At 32.0% G+C, this 19,475-nt stretch overlaps 1 protein-coding gene across 6 annotated transcripts in view; it reads left to right on the top strand.

Moving 5' to 3' along the window:
* Positions 1-19,475, top strand: part of LOC140441255 (uncharacterized) — a 58,135-nt gene that overhangs the window by 14,101 nt on the left and 24,559 nt on the right. For 2 of the 6 annotated variants that reach the window (XR_011950971.1, XM_072531856.1), the window contains exon 1: positions 16,319-16,960. The exons of 2 other annotated variants lie outside the window; for them this stretch is intronic. Coding sequence is in view for 2 of the 4 variants with exons in the window: in XM_072531856.1 (XP_072387957.1) it covers positions 16,732-16,960 (229 nt within the window). In the remaining 2 variants the exon portion in view is untranslated. Of the gene's footprint in view, positions 1-5,342; positions 5,791-16,318; positions 16,961-19,475 lie in introns of those variants that run through there. 2 more of the 6 variants (XR_011950972.1, XM_072531857.1) reach the window with 2 other exon arrangements.

Raw genomic sequence — 19,475 nt, 5'->3', positions numbered from 1 at the left:
GATTCCCTTTTTAATATTAGTATTGTGATTTGATTTGAAATTTAAATATCTGTTGGTGTGTTGGTTTTCTATACACCTGAGTGTCATATCCAGTGTCGTTTTTAGAGATGAAAACATCCAGGAAAGGTAGTGTGTTATTATATTTCTTTTCCATGGTAAATATTATTGTTTCTTATTTATCGTTTATATTATTCAAGAATGGCCCGGTACAAGAGGAAGATGGCACATGGAGAATCAGGAGAAACGACGAGGTTAATGAGTTAAATGAAGGTTATGACATTGTAAGATTTGTGAAAAGTCAAAGACTGTCATGGCTGGGACATGTGCAGAGTCAAAACGATGCAAAAACAACAAAGAAAATGTTACAATGGAAGCCCATAGGAAGGCGAAAAAAAGGAAGGCCCAGAACGAGATGGTTGGATGACGTGGAAGACGACCTGAAAACAATGAACATAAGACAATGGAGAAGAAGGGCACAAGAGAGGTCTGAATGGAAGGACATAGCCAGACAGGCAAAGACCCATCCAGGGTTATGATGCCAAAAGAAGAATTATTCAAGAATGTGTCCAACAACTCTGATCCATGAGACCATATTGAGAATATATTATCTACATGCTCCACCACACTGGGTTTTAAATTTTGTTTAGAAATAATATAACATAAACAATAAAAATTCGAAAGTTACAATATTTTGGCCATGTAATGAGACATCCAGAGAGGTATAACCTTTTAGTCAGTTGCGCACCTAGGGGGAGAGGGGTTTTGCTGGTTAAACCCCCCCCCTCTCAGGACACTTTTCCGACACTTATTCACAAATTTTATGGACTCAAAATAAAAAAAAATTCGGTGCCCAACCAAGACCCCCCCAAAGAAAAATTCTAGGTGCGCCACTGCTTCTCCTTTTGGCATCATAACCCGGGATGGGTCTTTGCCTATCTGGCTTATGTCCTTCCATTCATATCTCTCTTGGGCCCTTCTCCTCCATTATCTTATATTCATGGTTTGCCCCAGTTATGACAGTCTTTGACTTTTCATAAAACTTACAATCTCATAACCTTCATTCAGTTCATTAATCTCGTCGTTTCTTCTGATTCTTCATGTGCCGTCTTCCTCTTGCACCGGGCCATACACTTTTCTCAGTATCTTTCTCTTGAATCTCCTGAGTTGGGCTTCCTCTTTTTTCGTCATTACAAAGGTTTCACAACCATACGTTACTATGGGTCTTATCAAAGTTCTGTAGATACTCATCACAGGGGAGACGGTTTCAACCTACTCTAACTGCGGTTTTTGAACCCTGCAACGTCATTTTTATGAGGCTGATATATTTTTTGCATTTTGTCTCTTTTCACAGTATCAAAATCTTGTTTAAAGTCTATATACATATTATATAGTTCTATGCCGTATTCATAAGCTTTCTCTTGTATTGTTCTTAGTATGAGTATGTAATCTGTACTGGCTCTATTTGGTTTGAATCCATTTTGATAATCACCGATTATATTTTCGGAGTATTCTGACAATCTAGTGTAGATAATGCCAGAAAGGATTTTGTGTATTACATTTAGCAATGTAGTTGTTCTGTAATTCTGGCATTCCCTCTTATCTCCTTTTTTATATATTGGCTGTATAAGACCAACTGCTCATTCCTCCGGCATTTGCTCCTTGGTCCAAACCAACTTTATCAGGTAATGGATTCTTCCCCAGAGTTCGGGTCCTCCATATTTCAACAATTCTGCCGAAACTCCGTCTGTTCCTGGCGCTTCACTTTTTTTAGTTTCTTTATTATTTGAACCAGGTACTTCCTCATAACTCGGATTTTCAATGTGCTACTCCGCCGTAAAATATATTGCCTCGTTTTGATCATTTCCATTGTCTGCATTTAGGTTTTCCTCAAAGTATTCTTTCCATCTCATTATAATTTTTTGTTTCTCTGTTAGTAGTTCTCCGTCCTTGTCTTGGCATATTGCCAATTTTGGTCTAAATGACTGTGTGCTTTCTTTTATTCTGTTATAGAATTTCCTGCTCTCGTGTCTGTTGTTATGTTCTAGGATTTCTAGTACTTGTTTTTTCGAAGCCTCTCTTTTTTTTCTGCGTATTCTAGTCGCTTATATTCTCTTTTCGTTATAAATTTCTCTGCTATTTCTTGTGTTTCTTTGAAGTTGGTTAAGCCTAGCTTGCCTTTTTTTCTCTACTGCAGTTCTGCATTCATCATCAAACCATTTCGCATTTCTTTGCCTTTTGGCTTTTCCGACAGTTTCCTCTGCAGATTCCGTTATTATTGTTTTTAATTGTCTCCATTCTTCCTCTGCAGTATCTTCCTCTCTGATTCCGTTGAGTTTTATTTGGAAAGTATTTTGATATTCTTGTATCTTTGTTGGACTTTTGAATCCTTCAACATTCCATTTTTTAATTTGGCTATTTTTCCCTTTGCCACTGTCGCGATTTTCTGCCGCAATTTTGTCCCCACAAGATAGTGATCTGAGTCAGAGTTCGCCCTGCGATACGTTTTGACATTAGTTATGTCTGTTGCCCATCTTTTTGGGATGAGGATGTGGTCAATTTGATTGGCTTCATTGGTTCCCTGTATTTTCCATGTTCCTTTATGGATATATTTTCTCTGGAAGTTAGTACTGACAGCTAAATAATTATTTGCTGTTGCAAATTGTGCAACCCTAATCCATTTTGACTGGTTTTATTATGCAAACTATGTTTCCCAAATATGTTTACAAAAGTTTCTTCTTTCCCAGCTTAGCATTAAAGGCGCCGAATGTTATAACAGCATCGTCTCTTTGGATTTTATCACATACTTCCTGAAGTTCTCCATAGAATCTTTCTACCTCGTCTTCATCAGCCTCTTCCGTCGCTGCATATACACACTGCAAGTGATAGTAATATTTATTTTTCTATGGCTTTTTGCTTGCCGTTCTGTATATTTAGAAATAATGTTGGGAATAAGTAACAATATATTTAATTGAAATCTTTAATTGACTGACGTTTCGATCTCTATATAAAGAGATCGTGTTCAAATATACAAATGATAGCAATATTTATTTTTCTGTGGCTTTTTGCTTGTGGCATTCCGTATTTTTAGGGAGAATGTTGGAAATAAGCCACAATACATCTATTTTCATGTTTATTTTACTGACGTTTCGATCTCTATTACAGAGACCGTTTTTAAAGTTAAGAAAAAAAAAAGAAAATAATATAAGAATATATAAATATATAATAATAAACAAATAAAATAAATATAACTATAATTTATATCTTTGAAAACAGTCTTTGGATATAGAGATGGAAACTTCAGTAAAAACCTGCAGATAAACATATTGTGGCCTATTTTGAACAATAATATTTAAACAATATAATATAATTAACGTTGAAATAAAAGTGAGTGTACGCCACTGGATTTTCATACGTCTTTCCCCACTTCTACGCCTTCAAACGATGACTCACTCTCCCAAATAGTGAAATTAGAGTTTAGTTATGCTCTAGTTTTTCTAAAATTTTTTGTATAAAATCATAGGTAGCTGTATCAAATATATATAAATATATATATATATATATATATATATATATATATATATATATATATATATATATATATATAAATATATATATAGCTATGCCAAAGTTCGAGTGCCTCCAATTAGATTGGAGGGTTATCCGAAGTATGGTGGAGGAGATCTTTAAAGACACCGAAGTCCAGGTATTAGTCTGTTGCAATCCGCATAGTTACTGGTGCGGAGAGAAAACCGTCCCTTGTCATTTTTATACAACTGTAAGTTGTAAAAGAGGGTCCAGTTGCCGATACCAGCACACCGTTTCAGTCCCGACAAGATTCCAGGAGGAACTATCTTTTAAGAGGGGCAATGTTACGATAAATATTTGATTCATATTTAACTGTAAACATTATATTTCTAATTATATTCCATTCAAGTCTTTTCTAGATCACACACCAGCCGGTAGAAACCCCAGGTAATATCTGATGGGTCGCCTACGATTCGAAGTTTCTAGAAGCTGGTCGAATGAAAAACCAGTACGGGTGACCTTCTAGTCTGTTGGAAGGGAATCGCTGGAATTCTAGTCTAACGGTTGTTTAGTATAAATATAGAGGAACTTTTTATTTAATTTACAGTTAGTTTTGAATATGAAGTCGAGTTTTTAGTCCGAAATAAATACTGTAAATAAATTATTGAAATTAAAGTAGTTGTGTTCTAGTTCTTAGTGAAAAGTGTAAAAGTGTAATAAATATATAAAGATTCTAATAAACTTGTGTTATAAATGTAGAACCTTTGATTATAAATCAGATTAATAAAAATACTACAATACAAACATTAATAAATTAAACAAATTTTGTTTTTTGTTACTTGGTGAAAAATTCTTCTAATTTAATTTTATCTGACTCATTTATATTGACAATTCAGACATATATTATACATTTCAAAGTAGACTACTTTAAAATGATATTGCTGAGTTGCGTTCCTGGGACGACTTTATTGTAAGATAGTTCTGTAGTATTTTTATTAATCTGATTTATTGTCTTTATTTATTATCCAAGGTTCTACATTTATAACACTTACAAGTTTCTTAAAATCTTTATTACAATATTCACTAATTTATTTCACAATATTTATTTATATTTATTTCCGGCTTACAATTTAAACTCGATATTCAAAACTAGAACTAGGCTATAAAGTTGGAGTACGTTCTTCAAAGTTTATTTGTTTGTGATTCGTGTTTATACATGCGGTAATTGAGTCCCAAACATGAATAAAAATAAAATTAAATGTTTGTTGTTTTACAGTATGTCTGAAACACGGAAAGTAAAATTTACATTATCTCAATTATTTTTGTGGTTGCTAGGTCGGTAGAGATCTTTAGTTGAGAGTGAGGCAGTTTTTGGAGCTGGCCACGTTATATTTTGTAAATTACGCCTTACGTTTTCTACTAATAACTTCATGAGACCTAGGGCAATTTAGCTGATGGAACAGCATTTTTCAGTCTTCTCAATTTAGTTTCAGGTGTTACTATAAAGTAAATTAGATATAAATATATTAAAATATAAATAATATTTTAATCAACACTTATTTGGAAAGTAATCGTTCTCAGTAAAATGTAAACTGCACAGTCATGTACTTGGTTATAGGTCTGCCAATTCGCAAAATGCATTGCCAAATTTTTCTCATATTCTCGTCCAGCGGAAACCTATGTATGGAATTTTTTTGTGAATTTTAATAGGATGAACATTGAGGAATACTGCAATAGTTTTTTGAAGTCAAAGTCATTGTTAATTAGAATATAAACCGGTCGCTAATATGTATACAAATTAATTACAAATTCAATGTTTTCCCGAACTGGATGCATTTGAAATCTATCACCACTTTGTGGTTCCTCGCGAATAGGCCAAAAAAAGAATAAGAAGAAGAAATACAACATACATTATAGGTTATGTTCATTGCCCTAAATAAAACAAAGGAAACAGAAGAAATTACCGGAATATTTATTGTTATTTCGCTTTTTGACTGTAAAATTATTGTTGGATACATAAAATCAAGTGTAATCAAATGGAAGTAAAACAAGAAATTAGCGAGGAAACGTCTAAATTAAAAATAGAGTATAATGAATTGGATGATAATCTTCTGGATGGCTTTAAATGTGAAATTCAGGAAGAATCCAATAGGCAAAGTACACATGACACATATGATAATTTAGACTTAAAGAAATGTCACATAAGGACTGAAATAGAACAACATGTAATTAACCCATTTGAAGAAAACCAAAAAACTGGAAAAGGTTAGTAACAATATATTTAACTTCCCCCCATATTAGTTTAGAAATGTAAATCGGAATAACTTTTTTACCAGCTAATATAATTTTGATCTTAAATACAATTTAAAGGCATATAAGAGACAATTACAAATTAAGTAGTTATTTACCAACTTATCTGACCTATGTACTTTAAAAATCTGTCAGATAACTGTATAAAAACCTATTGTAACTGTTTAAAATAGTTACTGTTTTTTAACAGAAATATTAAAACACAGCTTTAAAACTAATTTAGTAAGGTAGGATTCACAGTACTGAAAAGTACCATTGGTAAATATAGTATAAATTTATTGGAAATATTTTATTATGGTCAGAAGTGACACTTCATTTTCTTCATATTTAAATTCTTTATTGTTAATGGTGTGATGATGATTATCCAATAGCTGTTGCTCCTTATCTTGAAGACTTCCAGAAATTTGTGGATTGGCTTGGTAGGCAGGTTGGGACAACTGAATGCCAGACTCTTAGTAATCTGGTTCAGTATGAGTATCCATACTATTATCTATGATAAATTCATCAAAATTTTCATTTTCAATAATATCTAGCAGTTCTGTATCAGTAAGTGGCTTTTTCATGTATTCCATCATATACCAAGAAAAAACAACATAATATAGGTATAGCTGCTAGATATATATATATATATATATATATATATATATATATATATATATATATATATATATATATATATATATATATATATATATTCACCTATAATTTTTATATTAATTATCTAAGTTACTTTTCAGTACCAGCTACATATCTCGATATATTAAAATTTCCTAATAAAATTTTAAATCAATTTCTAGATTTTATTAAGCTTACCTCATAATTAATAATAGAGAGATATTGCAGAGTCAATTTTGCACTTGCTGTATTACAGCACGCGTTATTTTGACAGTAGACCATGCGCAGATGTGATATTTGGCTTACGCTGCGTTATTGAAAATATGGCCTGCCGTTATTAGGGGAGCCGTTACGCTGTGCGGAATTCGTTGCGCTATTTTCTTTCTCAGGTTATGTATGTTATTTGTCTTTTATCTAAACCAAGTTTATTAGTAATAATTTTCTAAAATGAGTACATCAGACAGTAGCATAATGCAACAATATACTAATTAATAATTTGAGATAATGATTGAGGTGACAAATTGAATAAAAGCTGAAGATCTTTAAGCCTGCTGGGATATGCGAGCCTTCTCATCACTCAAGTAATGTAGAATGCAAATGCATTTACCACTAACAGAGTTTCTAGTATTTTTACGAATAAAATCTGGTAGGCGTAAAGCTCTTGCAAATGTAGGAATATCTTGTCTGCTAAACCTAAAATTTATTTTTACATCTGCTTGCAACATGTTTTCTAAATTAAATTCTTGATTTTGTGGATGTAATACATGTTCTCCCACAATGTTATTTAAAATGATGAACTCTACATCATCATCATGAGCATTTGCTAAAATAAGTGCTTCTAAATCATGATCCATTTTCAATATTTTGCGAAAAACATGAAAAGAAAACATAAACAACGTAAATAACGCAACAAAGTATGCATAAGCTCAAGCAATATCTCTATTTGTGATGTGTCAGCCGTATGTCAAAACTGTCGAAATAGGGCGGTGTAAATAGTGCAACGCAGGCACTGTTAACTTTGCAATAACTACCTAATGTAGACTTTACACTACATGATTTTATCATATATGACAATATCATATGAGATTTGTTATGATTCCTCGTGTCTATGATGTTTTAAAAAATCGTGTTTACACTGCATGATAAGTTATGACTTATGATATGAGTGACAATGAGTGAAGTTTTAACGATTTTTCTTTTTGTTTATGGTCATAGAGATATTAGACACAGTACAGGTATCAACTATGAGATTTTTAAACTATTATAATGGAAAATAAATCTTTGATTGCATTGGCTTCCCGACTTTTAATAATAATACGCCGGCAACAACAGCGTACAGCAGTAAGAAGAAAAAGATCAGACGTTTTGGACTCGCAGGTGGCTCTTACGAAGATATCGTGGTCATATCAAATTTAGTGTTGATATTATACAAAATTAAAAATAATTAATAAAGAAACTAAACTAAAATTATGACTAAGAAGACTATAAAACACCAAACTAAGAATAAAATAAACTAAATAAATAATAAAAGAAAAATACGACATAATAGCACACATTAGATAATAGCAAATAATATAGGAAGCGTCTATATTCTTTGATAATAGGTTCAATATAAATGCAACAAACAATAAATAAATAAAGAATGTCCCTCGGTAAGGGAATGTTGCTGAATTGACATAAGAATAAGGCGCGATATTTAAATATGTTGGTGTTACCGGTATTATTACCGAAAATCATATGATTTTATCATGTGGAATAAATGGATAAAGCTTTAGAAAAGTATATTTTGTTTATATTATGTTATGAATTCTGCAATTTTTGATTTATATAAAACAACAACAGTTAATTAATAGAAATTTTTTAACGATTACCCTTTGATAGATTAGGGGATAGATTTGGCAATCGTCAAATCAGCAGTTGCCAGATTACAACAGATGTTTACAATTAATCTCGAAAGAGACAAATATTTACTCGTTATTGCTTCATATAAATTAAAAATTGCAAAATTCATAAAATACTATAATCATAATGTACATTTTAAAAGCTTTATCTCTTTATATTTGAAGCATACAACATATGCATTATAAAAACATGCCAACACTGCCAAACCGAAATATTTTTGAGATTTGCGGCTATATTCAGCTTGTACTTTTGGTAAACTCAACCAGTAACTCAAATGAAATAAATTGAATGAGCTAATTTGGTAAGAAAGATAATTGGGAACTTTCTGACTAACACATAGACCTTAGTACTTTAAACAAACTGATTGTAACTGGTAAATATTGTCATAAAATAAAATATCTGTGCTCGCAATTCAGCTTAATTATATTCTATGTTTCAAAAACATGTCTTAGGCTTTGCAATCATATACTGTTATTAGAGACATATTTTTACCCAGTTAAAATGGATGGTACTTGTAAATACCTTTGGGAGAATGTAATTCTTACATTTTTATTGTATTTGGGAGACAAAGGGTTAAATGATATTTTATTAACAAAATAAATAGGAAGCACAGAAAAAGGCATCTCTCTCTTATTGTCTCTGTTTGATCTGATTTACAGTACTTGTGCCAAATGCGGGTGACTTTAGTTACAGCATTGTCCCACATTAACATTTCTTTAAAATAATGCCATGATATTCAATTGACAGATACTACACTCAAATCTTGTTAAGTAATGAATCTGAAGTGAAGTACTCTTTTCTATTCTTGCTTTGACTCATCTTTATGAAAAAATTCAGTTAATGTGACAATGCACTAAGCTTGGAGCACATTTTAAAGTATTATTTGTTTTAAAATTTTTTCCCTTTTTCCTAGTTTTAACATCAATCTCACTAATCAATCACCAATAAAACTTTACTTTCCACATTTTTTCTTATATTTAGATTAAATTTTTTTCATTTAATGAAATATAGACAAAGTTTACATGTCTAGTCTAAACTAGTACAGTAGACTCCCGTAAGTTCGGCCACCTCGGGACCGGACCCTAAGCCGAACTAACTGATGCTTAGTAGAGGAATACTACATTATAGAATAGAACATTTTAATGTTCCCTTTGTTAATAGAAACAACAGACTTACTATGTCACAATCAGTGCCCTCAGCACAAAATAATTCTGCTCCAACAAGTGTGTATTTTTATGCCCTTCCATATATTCCAAAACTAACCGTTGAACTCACTAAGATTTTTAAAGACTTTAAGAATATCAAAATAGCTAACAAGAACATCAAAACCATACGTCAGCTGTATAGCAAAATAAAACAGCCCCTAACCACTCTAGAGACTACAGATGTTGTTTATTGCATTCAATGTACTGAATGTCCATCCACGTACATTGGTGAAACTGGAAGGAATCTGTCTAGCCGTATTATTTCTCATAAGAGTGATTGTAGATTAAACAAACCTACTTGTGCTTTGGCAGAGCATACTATCGATCTAGACCATAAGATAGATTTCAACAATGTAAAAATATTAGCCAGAGAGAAAAATAAATTTAAGAGAACTTTCTTAGAGATGGTACATATCAGCAAGAGTGATAATAACAATCTCAATAAGAGATCTGAGATCCAGAATGTTAGCAAAATTTACAATTTTATATTGACTTTTGACTGAGCTATTTTGCATCTCAGAGTTTTCTTTGTTTCCTGTCTTTTTTTAAAAATTTCAGTATTAATTGAATACTTGTGATCAAACTTCAGTTACTAATTCAGTTTTGTTTTGTTTGAGTTATTATTTTTTCTAATCCTATTTACTAAATACTATTTTCTTTCGATTGCTTATGTTATAAATAACATTTTTAATTTCCCGCTTATTGTCAAGTTGGTAATACAGTTGGTAGTACTCAAAATTCATAAACAGTATTTTGTGAGACGTTATTTTCAAAGTTGTTTTTGTATTTTCTCTTAACTATTTAAACAATAATTGTCCACCCACTTTCTCTTTCTGCTCGTGAAATGTGACTGAAATCAAGCCTGCAACTACGACTGTTTTAACATGTCGTCCTTCATTTTGTTTTTAACTTTTAACGTATTTAGTAATTTTTAAAGTGTTTTTTTAACAGTAACATTTTTAAGTTTAGTTGCAACTTCAGTATTATCATGTTATTTAACGTTGTTGTTTATGCCACGAATCTTACATTCGGGTAAGTTTTTTATAGCCTTTTTTTGGCACCATTCAAATTGTTACAACATAGTAATTTTCTTTGTAGACCTTGATAAAGGTGGCAAAAAACCACCGAAAGCTTGGATTCAGAATAAATAGTACGCCTTAGCTCTGTTTTTATTGACTACCACACCCAAAAAGAAAAAAGTATTTACATATATTTTTTCCAAACTAGTCAAAAAACTTTGGACTACTTTTTCTTATATATATATATATATATATATATATATATATATATATATATATATATATATATATATATATATATATATATATATATATATATATATTAATCTGTAACGAATAATGTGACGTTATTTGCTCAATTATGTTTAAAAATTTATGCAAATAAAAATTTACTCTACTCTACTCTACTCAAAGTTGATCCACTCCAAAACATCTTCTTCAACAATGGGACCACAGTTCGGTAGTTGCTGATGATTGTGAAATAGAGCTGCATTGTCATCAGATTCGTTAACAAGAATGTTGTTTGGCTCAACTGCTGATATGTTTGCTTGGTCAATCTTATCATCTAGATTTGGCCAAAGTTTTTTCCAAGAATTTACAAACGTTGACCGTGGTATTTCGTTGTATGCCTTGGCCGACATATATACAACATTCCTCATATTAACTGACTTACTTCACGTTACTTAAAAGACTCGAAAGATTAGCTTATTGAACCTTGATACATTATTTAATTTTAAGGCGCGAGGTTTGGAGGGTCAGCTAGTTTTAAATAAAACAAAATTGATTCTTGCATTCATTTTTTCTTATACTTTAATATTTATATTGTAGTTGGTTTGTATTTTAAGTTATCTCCACGACGAACACGAAAAGGAAATTATGGAGTCCCTATTTGAAGAATCATCTTACATAGGAAATTATACGAATCAACACCCTGAAGGAAAAACAGTAAATAAAAATATGAAAGTTGCGACTGGACAAAGACCTTACAAGTGCGAAATTTGTTTTAATCAGTTTTCTTACAAATGTTATTTGAAAACACATTTGAGAGTTCATGCTAGGGAGAATGATAACAAATGTGAAATTTGTTTTAAGCAGTTTTCTCAGACAGGTCATTTGAAAACACATTTGAGAGTGCACGCTGGTGAAAAAGCTCACAAGTGTGATATTTGTTTTAAGCAATTTTCTCAGGCAGGTCATCTGAAAACACATTTGAGAGTGCACACTGGAGAAAAATCTTACAAGTGTGAAATTTGTTTAAAACGGTTTAGTGAAGCACGTACTTTGAAAATACATTTGAGAGTCCACACTGGAGAAAAATCTTACAAGTGTGAAATTTGTTTTAAGCGGTTTTCTCGGGAAGATTCTTTGAAAATACATTTGAGAGTGCACACTGGAGAAAAATCTTATAAGTGTGAAATTTGTTTTAAGCAATTTTCTCATGCAAGTTCTTTGAATAAACATTTGAGAGTGCACACTGGGGAAAAAGCTTACAAGTGTGAAACTTGTTTTAAGCGATTTTCTCAGGCAAGTTCTTTGAAAAAACATTCGAGAGTGCACACTGGAGAAAAATCTTACAAGTGTGAAATTTGTTTTAATTTGTTTTCTCGGTCAGATTATTTGAAACAGCATTTGAGAGTCCACACTGGAGAAAAATCTTTCAAGTGTGAAATTTGTTTTAAGCAAATTTTCTCAGGCAGGTTCTTTGAAAGCTCATTTAGCAGTACACTCAGAGGAAAAATCTTACAAGTGTGAAATTTGTTTAAGGCAATTTTCTCAGGCACGTTATTTGAAAAAGCATTGGGGAGTGCACACTGGTGAAAAATCTTACAAGTGTGAAATTTGTTTTAAGCAATTTTCTCAGGCACGTTATTTGAAAAAGCATTGGAGAGTGCACACTGGTGAAAAATCTTAAAGTGTGAAATTTGTTTTAAGCAGTTTTCTCAGGCCGGTTCTTTGAAAACACATTTGAGAGTGTACACGGGACAACAATGTTACAAGTGTGAAATTTGTTTTAAGCAATTTTCCCAAACATGTTCTTTGAAAACCCATTTGAGAGTGCATACTGGAGAAAAATCTTACAAGTGGGCATTCTGATTCTTATTTATTCTGTATCACAGGTATTAATGTAGGTATAAGTTAATGTCATTTTTTCTGTGAAATAAAAAAATATCTAAGCGAGATAATACAGACTAAATTTTATACATGGTTTTTAAAAGAATTCAACCTATCAGAGCGTTAATCCCTGCGCTTCAAGATACTTTTCAAATTAATGATTTGAGATAGGAATCATCCATCCGACTGTGTGAAAAATTAACGGAATATTAGTAGATAAGCAGTTAAACATACATTTCTCTCCGTACAAATTTAAATGGTAGGTACGGCAAATTGGATATATTGGGCAAACACACCATTACGCCTCAACTGGTATGGTGATTTAATTATCTTTTTAAGGTATGCTGGGTTAATGGTGATCGACGAATAAAAAACCTACACGATTTTAAATACGGAAGATATGTTATTTTTTAATTAGATTATTTTATTTATTAAACCTTTAGAAAATATATAAAACACGAAAATAAATGAAAACAGAATATGTACCTAATTGTTATGAACTATTCATAAACATTGTATTTTTTGTACGGTTATACGAAAACTAACTAAATAATAATTGAAATATTTAAAAAACTTAAATATAATTAGCTACTCTTCTTTTCATCCTGTAAAAAAAATAAAACATTAAGAATTTTAATCAAAAAGTGGGGTATTTTGTACCTTGAAATTATTCGAAGACTTAATTCGCCGTACACTGCAAACATTTCACGTCTTCAATGCTATGCTCTTTACAATTCCCGTGAGTACATACTGAGCACATTTTTGGATGTTTTGTTGTCGTTAGAACACATGTGACATCGCTGTCTTTTCTTGTCATGGGGATTATCTTGTCTGGGTTGCTCTGCAGGTAGTCACAACAAAACGCCTTATTATACCTCGAAGGTCAATTGGAATATATCTTATTTCAGCCCTCATTTGAAGATGGTCCCAGGTATTTATATCTATCTACGAGTTCTATTTCTTTCCCACCAATACTGATGTACTGATGATACTAATCATGTGTCATGATTTTTGTTTTCGAGATATTTATATTTAAACCTACATTTTCTGTAGCCACAACGAGCTCCTGTACCATCTCTCTTGCCATACCTAGATCTTCAGCTATTAGAGAGAAACTTTTAAAAGTGAGCTGCCCACATGCCTAAAGAGAAAGGTATTTGATCAGTGCGTCCTCCCAGTCTTGACGTACGGAGCAGAAACACAAAAGCAACAGCTACCAAACTGAGAGTCACGCAGAGAAGAATGGAGAGGTCCATGTTAGGAATAACTCTGCGAGACAGAATAACCAACGAAGACATCAGGAGAAGAACCGGAGTGACTGACATCATCGAGAAGATAGCCAGACTAAAATGGAGATGGGCAGGACACATAGCCAGAATGACAGATGGGCGATAGACAAAGAGGTTATTGGAATGGAGGCCAAGGGAAGACAAGAGAAGCGTCGGTCGACCACCTACAAGATGGACTGACGATTTAAGAAGACTCAATAAAAACTGGATAAGAGCGGCGCAAGATAGACGGGGTTGGAAACATGAGGAAGAGGCATATGTTCAGCAGTGGACTCTTGAGGCTGGATGATGATGAATGTTCCTGTATACGTTAAGTCGACTTTACACTACATGATTTTATCATATGACAATATCATATGAGATTTGTTATGATTCCTCGTTTCTATGATGCCCTGCAATCGAAATTAAATCTTATTCCGTCTTTCTGTTTTAACATACTAAGAGTTTATTTTGTATACAAAAATATTTTATATTAATATCCACAAGTTGGGCATATTTTTGATGCTACAAACAAATGAATTTTCGGCACATGGCACAGCTAACTCTGAATTTTCGATATTTGCTTCTGGGTCAAAATTTACATCTGCCTGTGGTAGCAACCGGTCTTGTTTGTACTTCTACTGGATCGGGTATTCTTAGTACATTGTGAATAGTTTCTTAAAGTTCATGCCTCAAATCGAACATTCCAAACGACTTTCCATTGGACGTTTCACTAAATCAAGTGCCAGTTTTTTTAGGTAAGCTCTTCTGTTGACAAAAATTTCCTTTTCAGGCGCATTAGAACCACGTAAAAATATCGAGTTATATCCCACAATATTGAGCAGGTTATAAAAAAGGCATAATGGCCAATGACGCGTCGTTCTATTTTTATGTAGAATATGTGTAACATAGTTGGTCCAAGGTGTCTAGGCCTACGTTAGTGGAATTGTAAAATTGAATGATCTCTGGTAGGCTAGTGATGTTTGATTCGTCACCTTTTTCATGCATTGTTGAAGGCATTCTAACAACTTTTTTTAGTTTTTGGTGTACAATATTATAAGAGTGTAAGTTGTTCACTATAGTAAAACAAGGCAGAATTTATTTGCCTGTCCTTGAGCTCCAAAAACAATTGAGGAATTTCTTTTTTGTTTCGTCTCATGGTACCAACAATGGTAATCTTCTTGTATAAAAGGAATTTCGCCGTGTCTATAGTTTCTGCCACTTCTGGTGGAGTTAAATTAAACTCTTCGTCAATATCCATCTTTTGGCGGCTACTTAATTTTAAATTTTTTAGTGGGAATATAAATAGGTATATGTTTGGTACCCTACACCACAGGTCACTGCCAATCACAGAGCGTTTAATTAATTTATGCAAGCAATGTATGTTGTGTTGCCTATAATGAAATCATTCATTAATAGTGGTCACTAATCAATGATTTTGAGGATGTTAAAATTGATCATAAATGGAAGGTCGACGGAAAAATAATTTAATCTATTCTTCAACTTAAAGTACGAATCAAATAGTGCATATTATGTCTTAGTTACCGTAAATAAATCAAACCGGGTTAATTTTCTATGCACACCAGATAAAATGCCACTGAACAGCATTGATTTCGACTAAAACATGGCTGATTCCGTCTGCGCGATCGAGATGCGTGAACTTATTTTTTCAAGCAGAGTGGGCATTCTGATTGTTTATTATTCTGTGTCGGAGCAGTGTCACGAAAAAAAGGTTATTTCTCTGATGTGCTGGCAAAGGTACTGGTATGCACGCCAAGAGTGAAAAAAGAAGAAGAAGCTTACATGACTTTATCCTTAGACAAGGAAAGAGAATTTTCCTTGTCTAAGACTTCATCACATCATAGGTTTGTTCCAACACGCAATTTTTGTACGGTCCGAAAACCGTCACGAAACTACTTGTACCGTTTTTAATGCGCATGTTCATCATTTGTATCGTCTGATGACGGTAATTTGTAAACTGATGTTGGAACGATTTTCCGACAACTGACATAATTTGGTGAAAATTTATTTTTTTTATTTTATTTATTTAATTATTAATCAGTAGTTTGATATTAATTAAGTTATTAATTAAACCAAGTTATTTAATTATTAATCACAAATTTAAAATAAAGATCAATCTACCTAAATAATTCTGGTTTTTCACCCTAAGTTCGGCTAATAGCTCCAAATCATCCTCACTACTATAATAATCAGAAAAATCAATAATTCCTTCGTCGTCAGTCATATTTATAAAGTTATAAATAACGAGAAACAAATATATAAATAAATAATAGGTCTATCATAAGCACGTGATAAAATCATTAACCTAACTTCTTTTTTCTGAACAAAAATTTGCTGTTTTAATACAAAATCTAAGTTAATCTAGGCCCAACAAATTTAAAGAAGTAGAATAAAATCCTAGTGCGCAAGTCATCCCAACCAGTACATGCATTTGCCAGATTACTGAAATTATCGTCACGAAACCGTCACTGGGCGATCATAATTTTTGTTGGAACGGTCGGAAGGACGATGAGATGAACGATCATATTTTTGTTGGAACGTATTTTGTTTAGTGCGCAGGAGCGTAACCGTTACGTGACGGTTTTTCGTTGTGTTGGAACAAACCTCATGTGTCATTGTCAAATACATTACATTATAGAGGTTATGTTAATTGCCATATAAAAGGAAACAAAAGAAATTACCGGAATTTTTATTGTGATTTCGCTTTTTGGCTGTAAAATTATTATTGGGATACATAAAATCTAATGTAAACAAATGGAAGTAAAACAAGAAATTAGCGAGGAAACGTCTGAATTAAAAATAGAGTATAATGAATTGGATGATATTCTTTTGGATGGCTTTAAATGTGAAATTCAGGAAGAATCCAATACGCAAATTACACATGAGACATATGATAATTTAGACTTAAAGAAATGTTCCATAAATACTGAAATAGAACAACATGAAATTAACTCATTTGAAGAAAACCAAAAAACGGAAAAAGGTTAGTAACAATATATTTAAGTCCCCCCATATTAGTTTGGAAATATAAATCGGAATAACTTTTTTACCAGCTAATATAATTTTGATCTTAAATACATTTTAAGGGCATATAAGAGACAATTACAAATTAAGTAGTTATTTACCAACTTATCTGACCTATGTACTTTAAAAATCTGTCAGATAACTGTATAAAAACCTTTTGTAACTGTTTAAAATAGTTTTGACAGGAAATTTAAAAAAAAAATTGACAGAAATATTAAAACACAGCTTTAGAACCATTTTAATAAGGTAGGATTCAGAGTACTGAAAAGTACCATTGGTAAATGTAGTATAAATTTATTGAAAATATTTTATTATGGTCAGAAGTGACACTTCATTTTCTTCATATTTAACTTCTTTGTTGTTAACGGTGTGTTGATGATTATCCAATAGCTGTTGCTCCTCATCTTGAAGACTTCCAGAAATTTGTGGATCAGTGTGATAGGCAGGATGGGACAACTGAATGTCAGACTGTTCGTAATCTGGTTCAGTATCAGTATTCATACTATTAGCTAAACTCCATTTGCTTAGCTAGGGCATATTTTGACAGATTCATTGTAGGAAACCTACAACACAACAATTCCTACTTCTCAGTATTAATAGCTCAAGTATCCTACTATTGCAGACTTCTTTCTTTAAAAAAAGAAGAATTATTCTAAATAGTGGAAGTGTATACTAAACCCATCAAATTTTGGGTAGTATATATTTAAAAAATATATTTTAGTTGTTATAATTTAACATAACTATTTATTATATGGTGCAGATAAATAAATATTGATTGTTGGCAATTCACAAAGTTCTATTTTATTTACTATTTAGTTTGTTTAATATTAATATTGGCTATGAGTATGTGTGCTTGGTTGTATAGTAATTTCCAGCCACTTTTAGTCTGTCAAAAAGTAACTAACTTCGCAAAAAAATAATTACTAAATTCACTAGACAGTTTGGACTGGGAATAGCGAACCGAGTATATGAATAATATCTAGTAGTTCTATATTAGTTAGTGGCTTTTTCATATATTCTTTCATATACCAACTGAAAAAAAATAACGTTATATCAGGTATAGCTGCCAGATATATATTCACTTATAATTTTTCTATTAATTACCTGAGGTACTTTTAAGTACCAGCTATAAATCTTGATATAGGTATTAACATTTCCCAATAAAATTTTAAATAAATTTGTAAATCCTATTAAGTTTACCTCATAATTAATAATAGTAACTCAAATAAAATACATTGAATGAGCTGATTTGGTAAGAAAGATAATTGGGAACTTTCTGAGGAACACATAGACCTTAGTAGTACTTTACACAGACTGATTGTAACTGGTAAATATTGTCATAAAATAAAATATATGTGCATGCAGTTCAGCTTAATTATATTCTAATATGTTTCCCAAATATACCTTTGGCTTTACAATCATGTACTGTTATTGTACATATTTTTACCTAGTTAAAATGGATGATACTTGTGAGTACCGCTGTGAGAATGGAACTCTTACATTTTTATGGTATTTGGGAGACAAATGGTTGAATATTTTATTAACAAAATAAATATGAAGCACAGAAAAGGACAAATCTGATTTACAGTACTTGTGCCAAATGTAGGTGACTTTAGTTACAGCATTGTCCCACTTTAAACATTTCTTTAAAATAATGCCACACTCAAATCTTGTGAAGTAATGAATCTGTAGTGAAGTATTCTTTTCTATTCGTACTTTGACTCAACTTTATGAGAAAATTTTATAGTGTGACAATGCAATAAGCCTGCAGCACATTTTAAAGCATTATTTGTTTTGAAATGGTTTCCCTTTTTCCTAGTTTTCCAACCCTAGGCCGGTTGGAACTTAAAAGTGGCTGAACTAACCAATGCTTATCTAAAAAATGCCCATTTATTGTTTGTATGGATCTAGCAAAAACAAAACACTTGTACATTAAGTAGAAGACAACACAGAGGAATACTCTGGCATATATTTAACACAATGAAAAGATAGACCATTACAAAAATACTATAAAACAATACTTACAGAACTCTAGATCTAATAAAATTTAAAAATATTATTGCACATTGGTGGTTTGGCTTCTTAAACACTTAAAAAAAGTCAGTAATTTTTTTCTGTATTTTCTTTTCTGATTTTTGATATGCAAAGTCACATCACTTTTTAATAATTACATTGATGGCAGTTACTTCTTTTTGCTGTTCGATGTAGGTAGCTGCCAGTTGCAAAGCTGCTTTACCTTCAGCGTGGCTCATTTTATTTTCTTCATCTTCCTCTTTATTCTAAACACATCTGTCTCATTATCGTTCTCATTTTCTTGGCGAATGACACACTCAGTGGTTTCGTTGTCATTTAAAACCTAGTTTTGTAGCTTCTTTTCAAAGTTGATCCACTCCAAAACATCATCTTTAACAATGGGACCGCAGTTCAGTAGTTGCTGAAGGTCATGCAATAGAGCAGCATTGTCATCAGGTTCG

This window comes from Diabrotica undecimpunctata, chromosome 5 (assembly GCF_040954645.1).
Source record: "Diabrotica undecimpunctata isolate CICGRU chromosome 5, icDiaUnde3, whole genome shotgun sequence".
Taxonomy (NCBI): domain Eukaryota; kingdom Metazoa; phylum Arthropoda; class Insecta; order Coleoptera; family Chrysomelidae; genus Diabrotica; species Diabrotica undecimpunctata.
The sequence above is the reverse complement of the archived record's forward strand: the minus strand, read 5'-3'. Positions and strand labels throughout refer to the sequence as shown.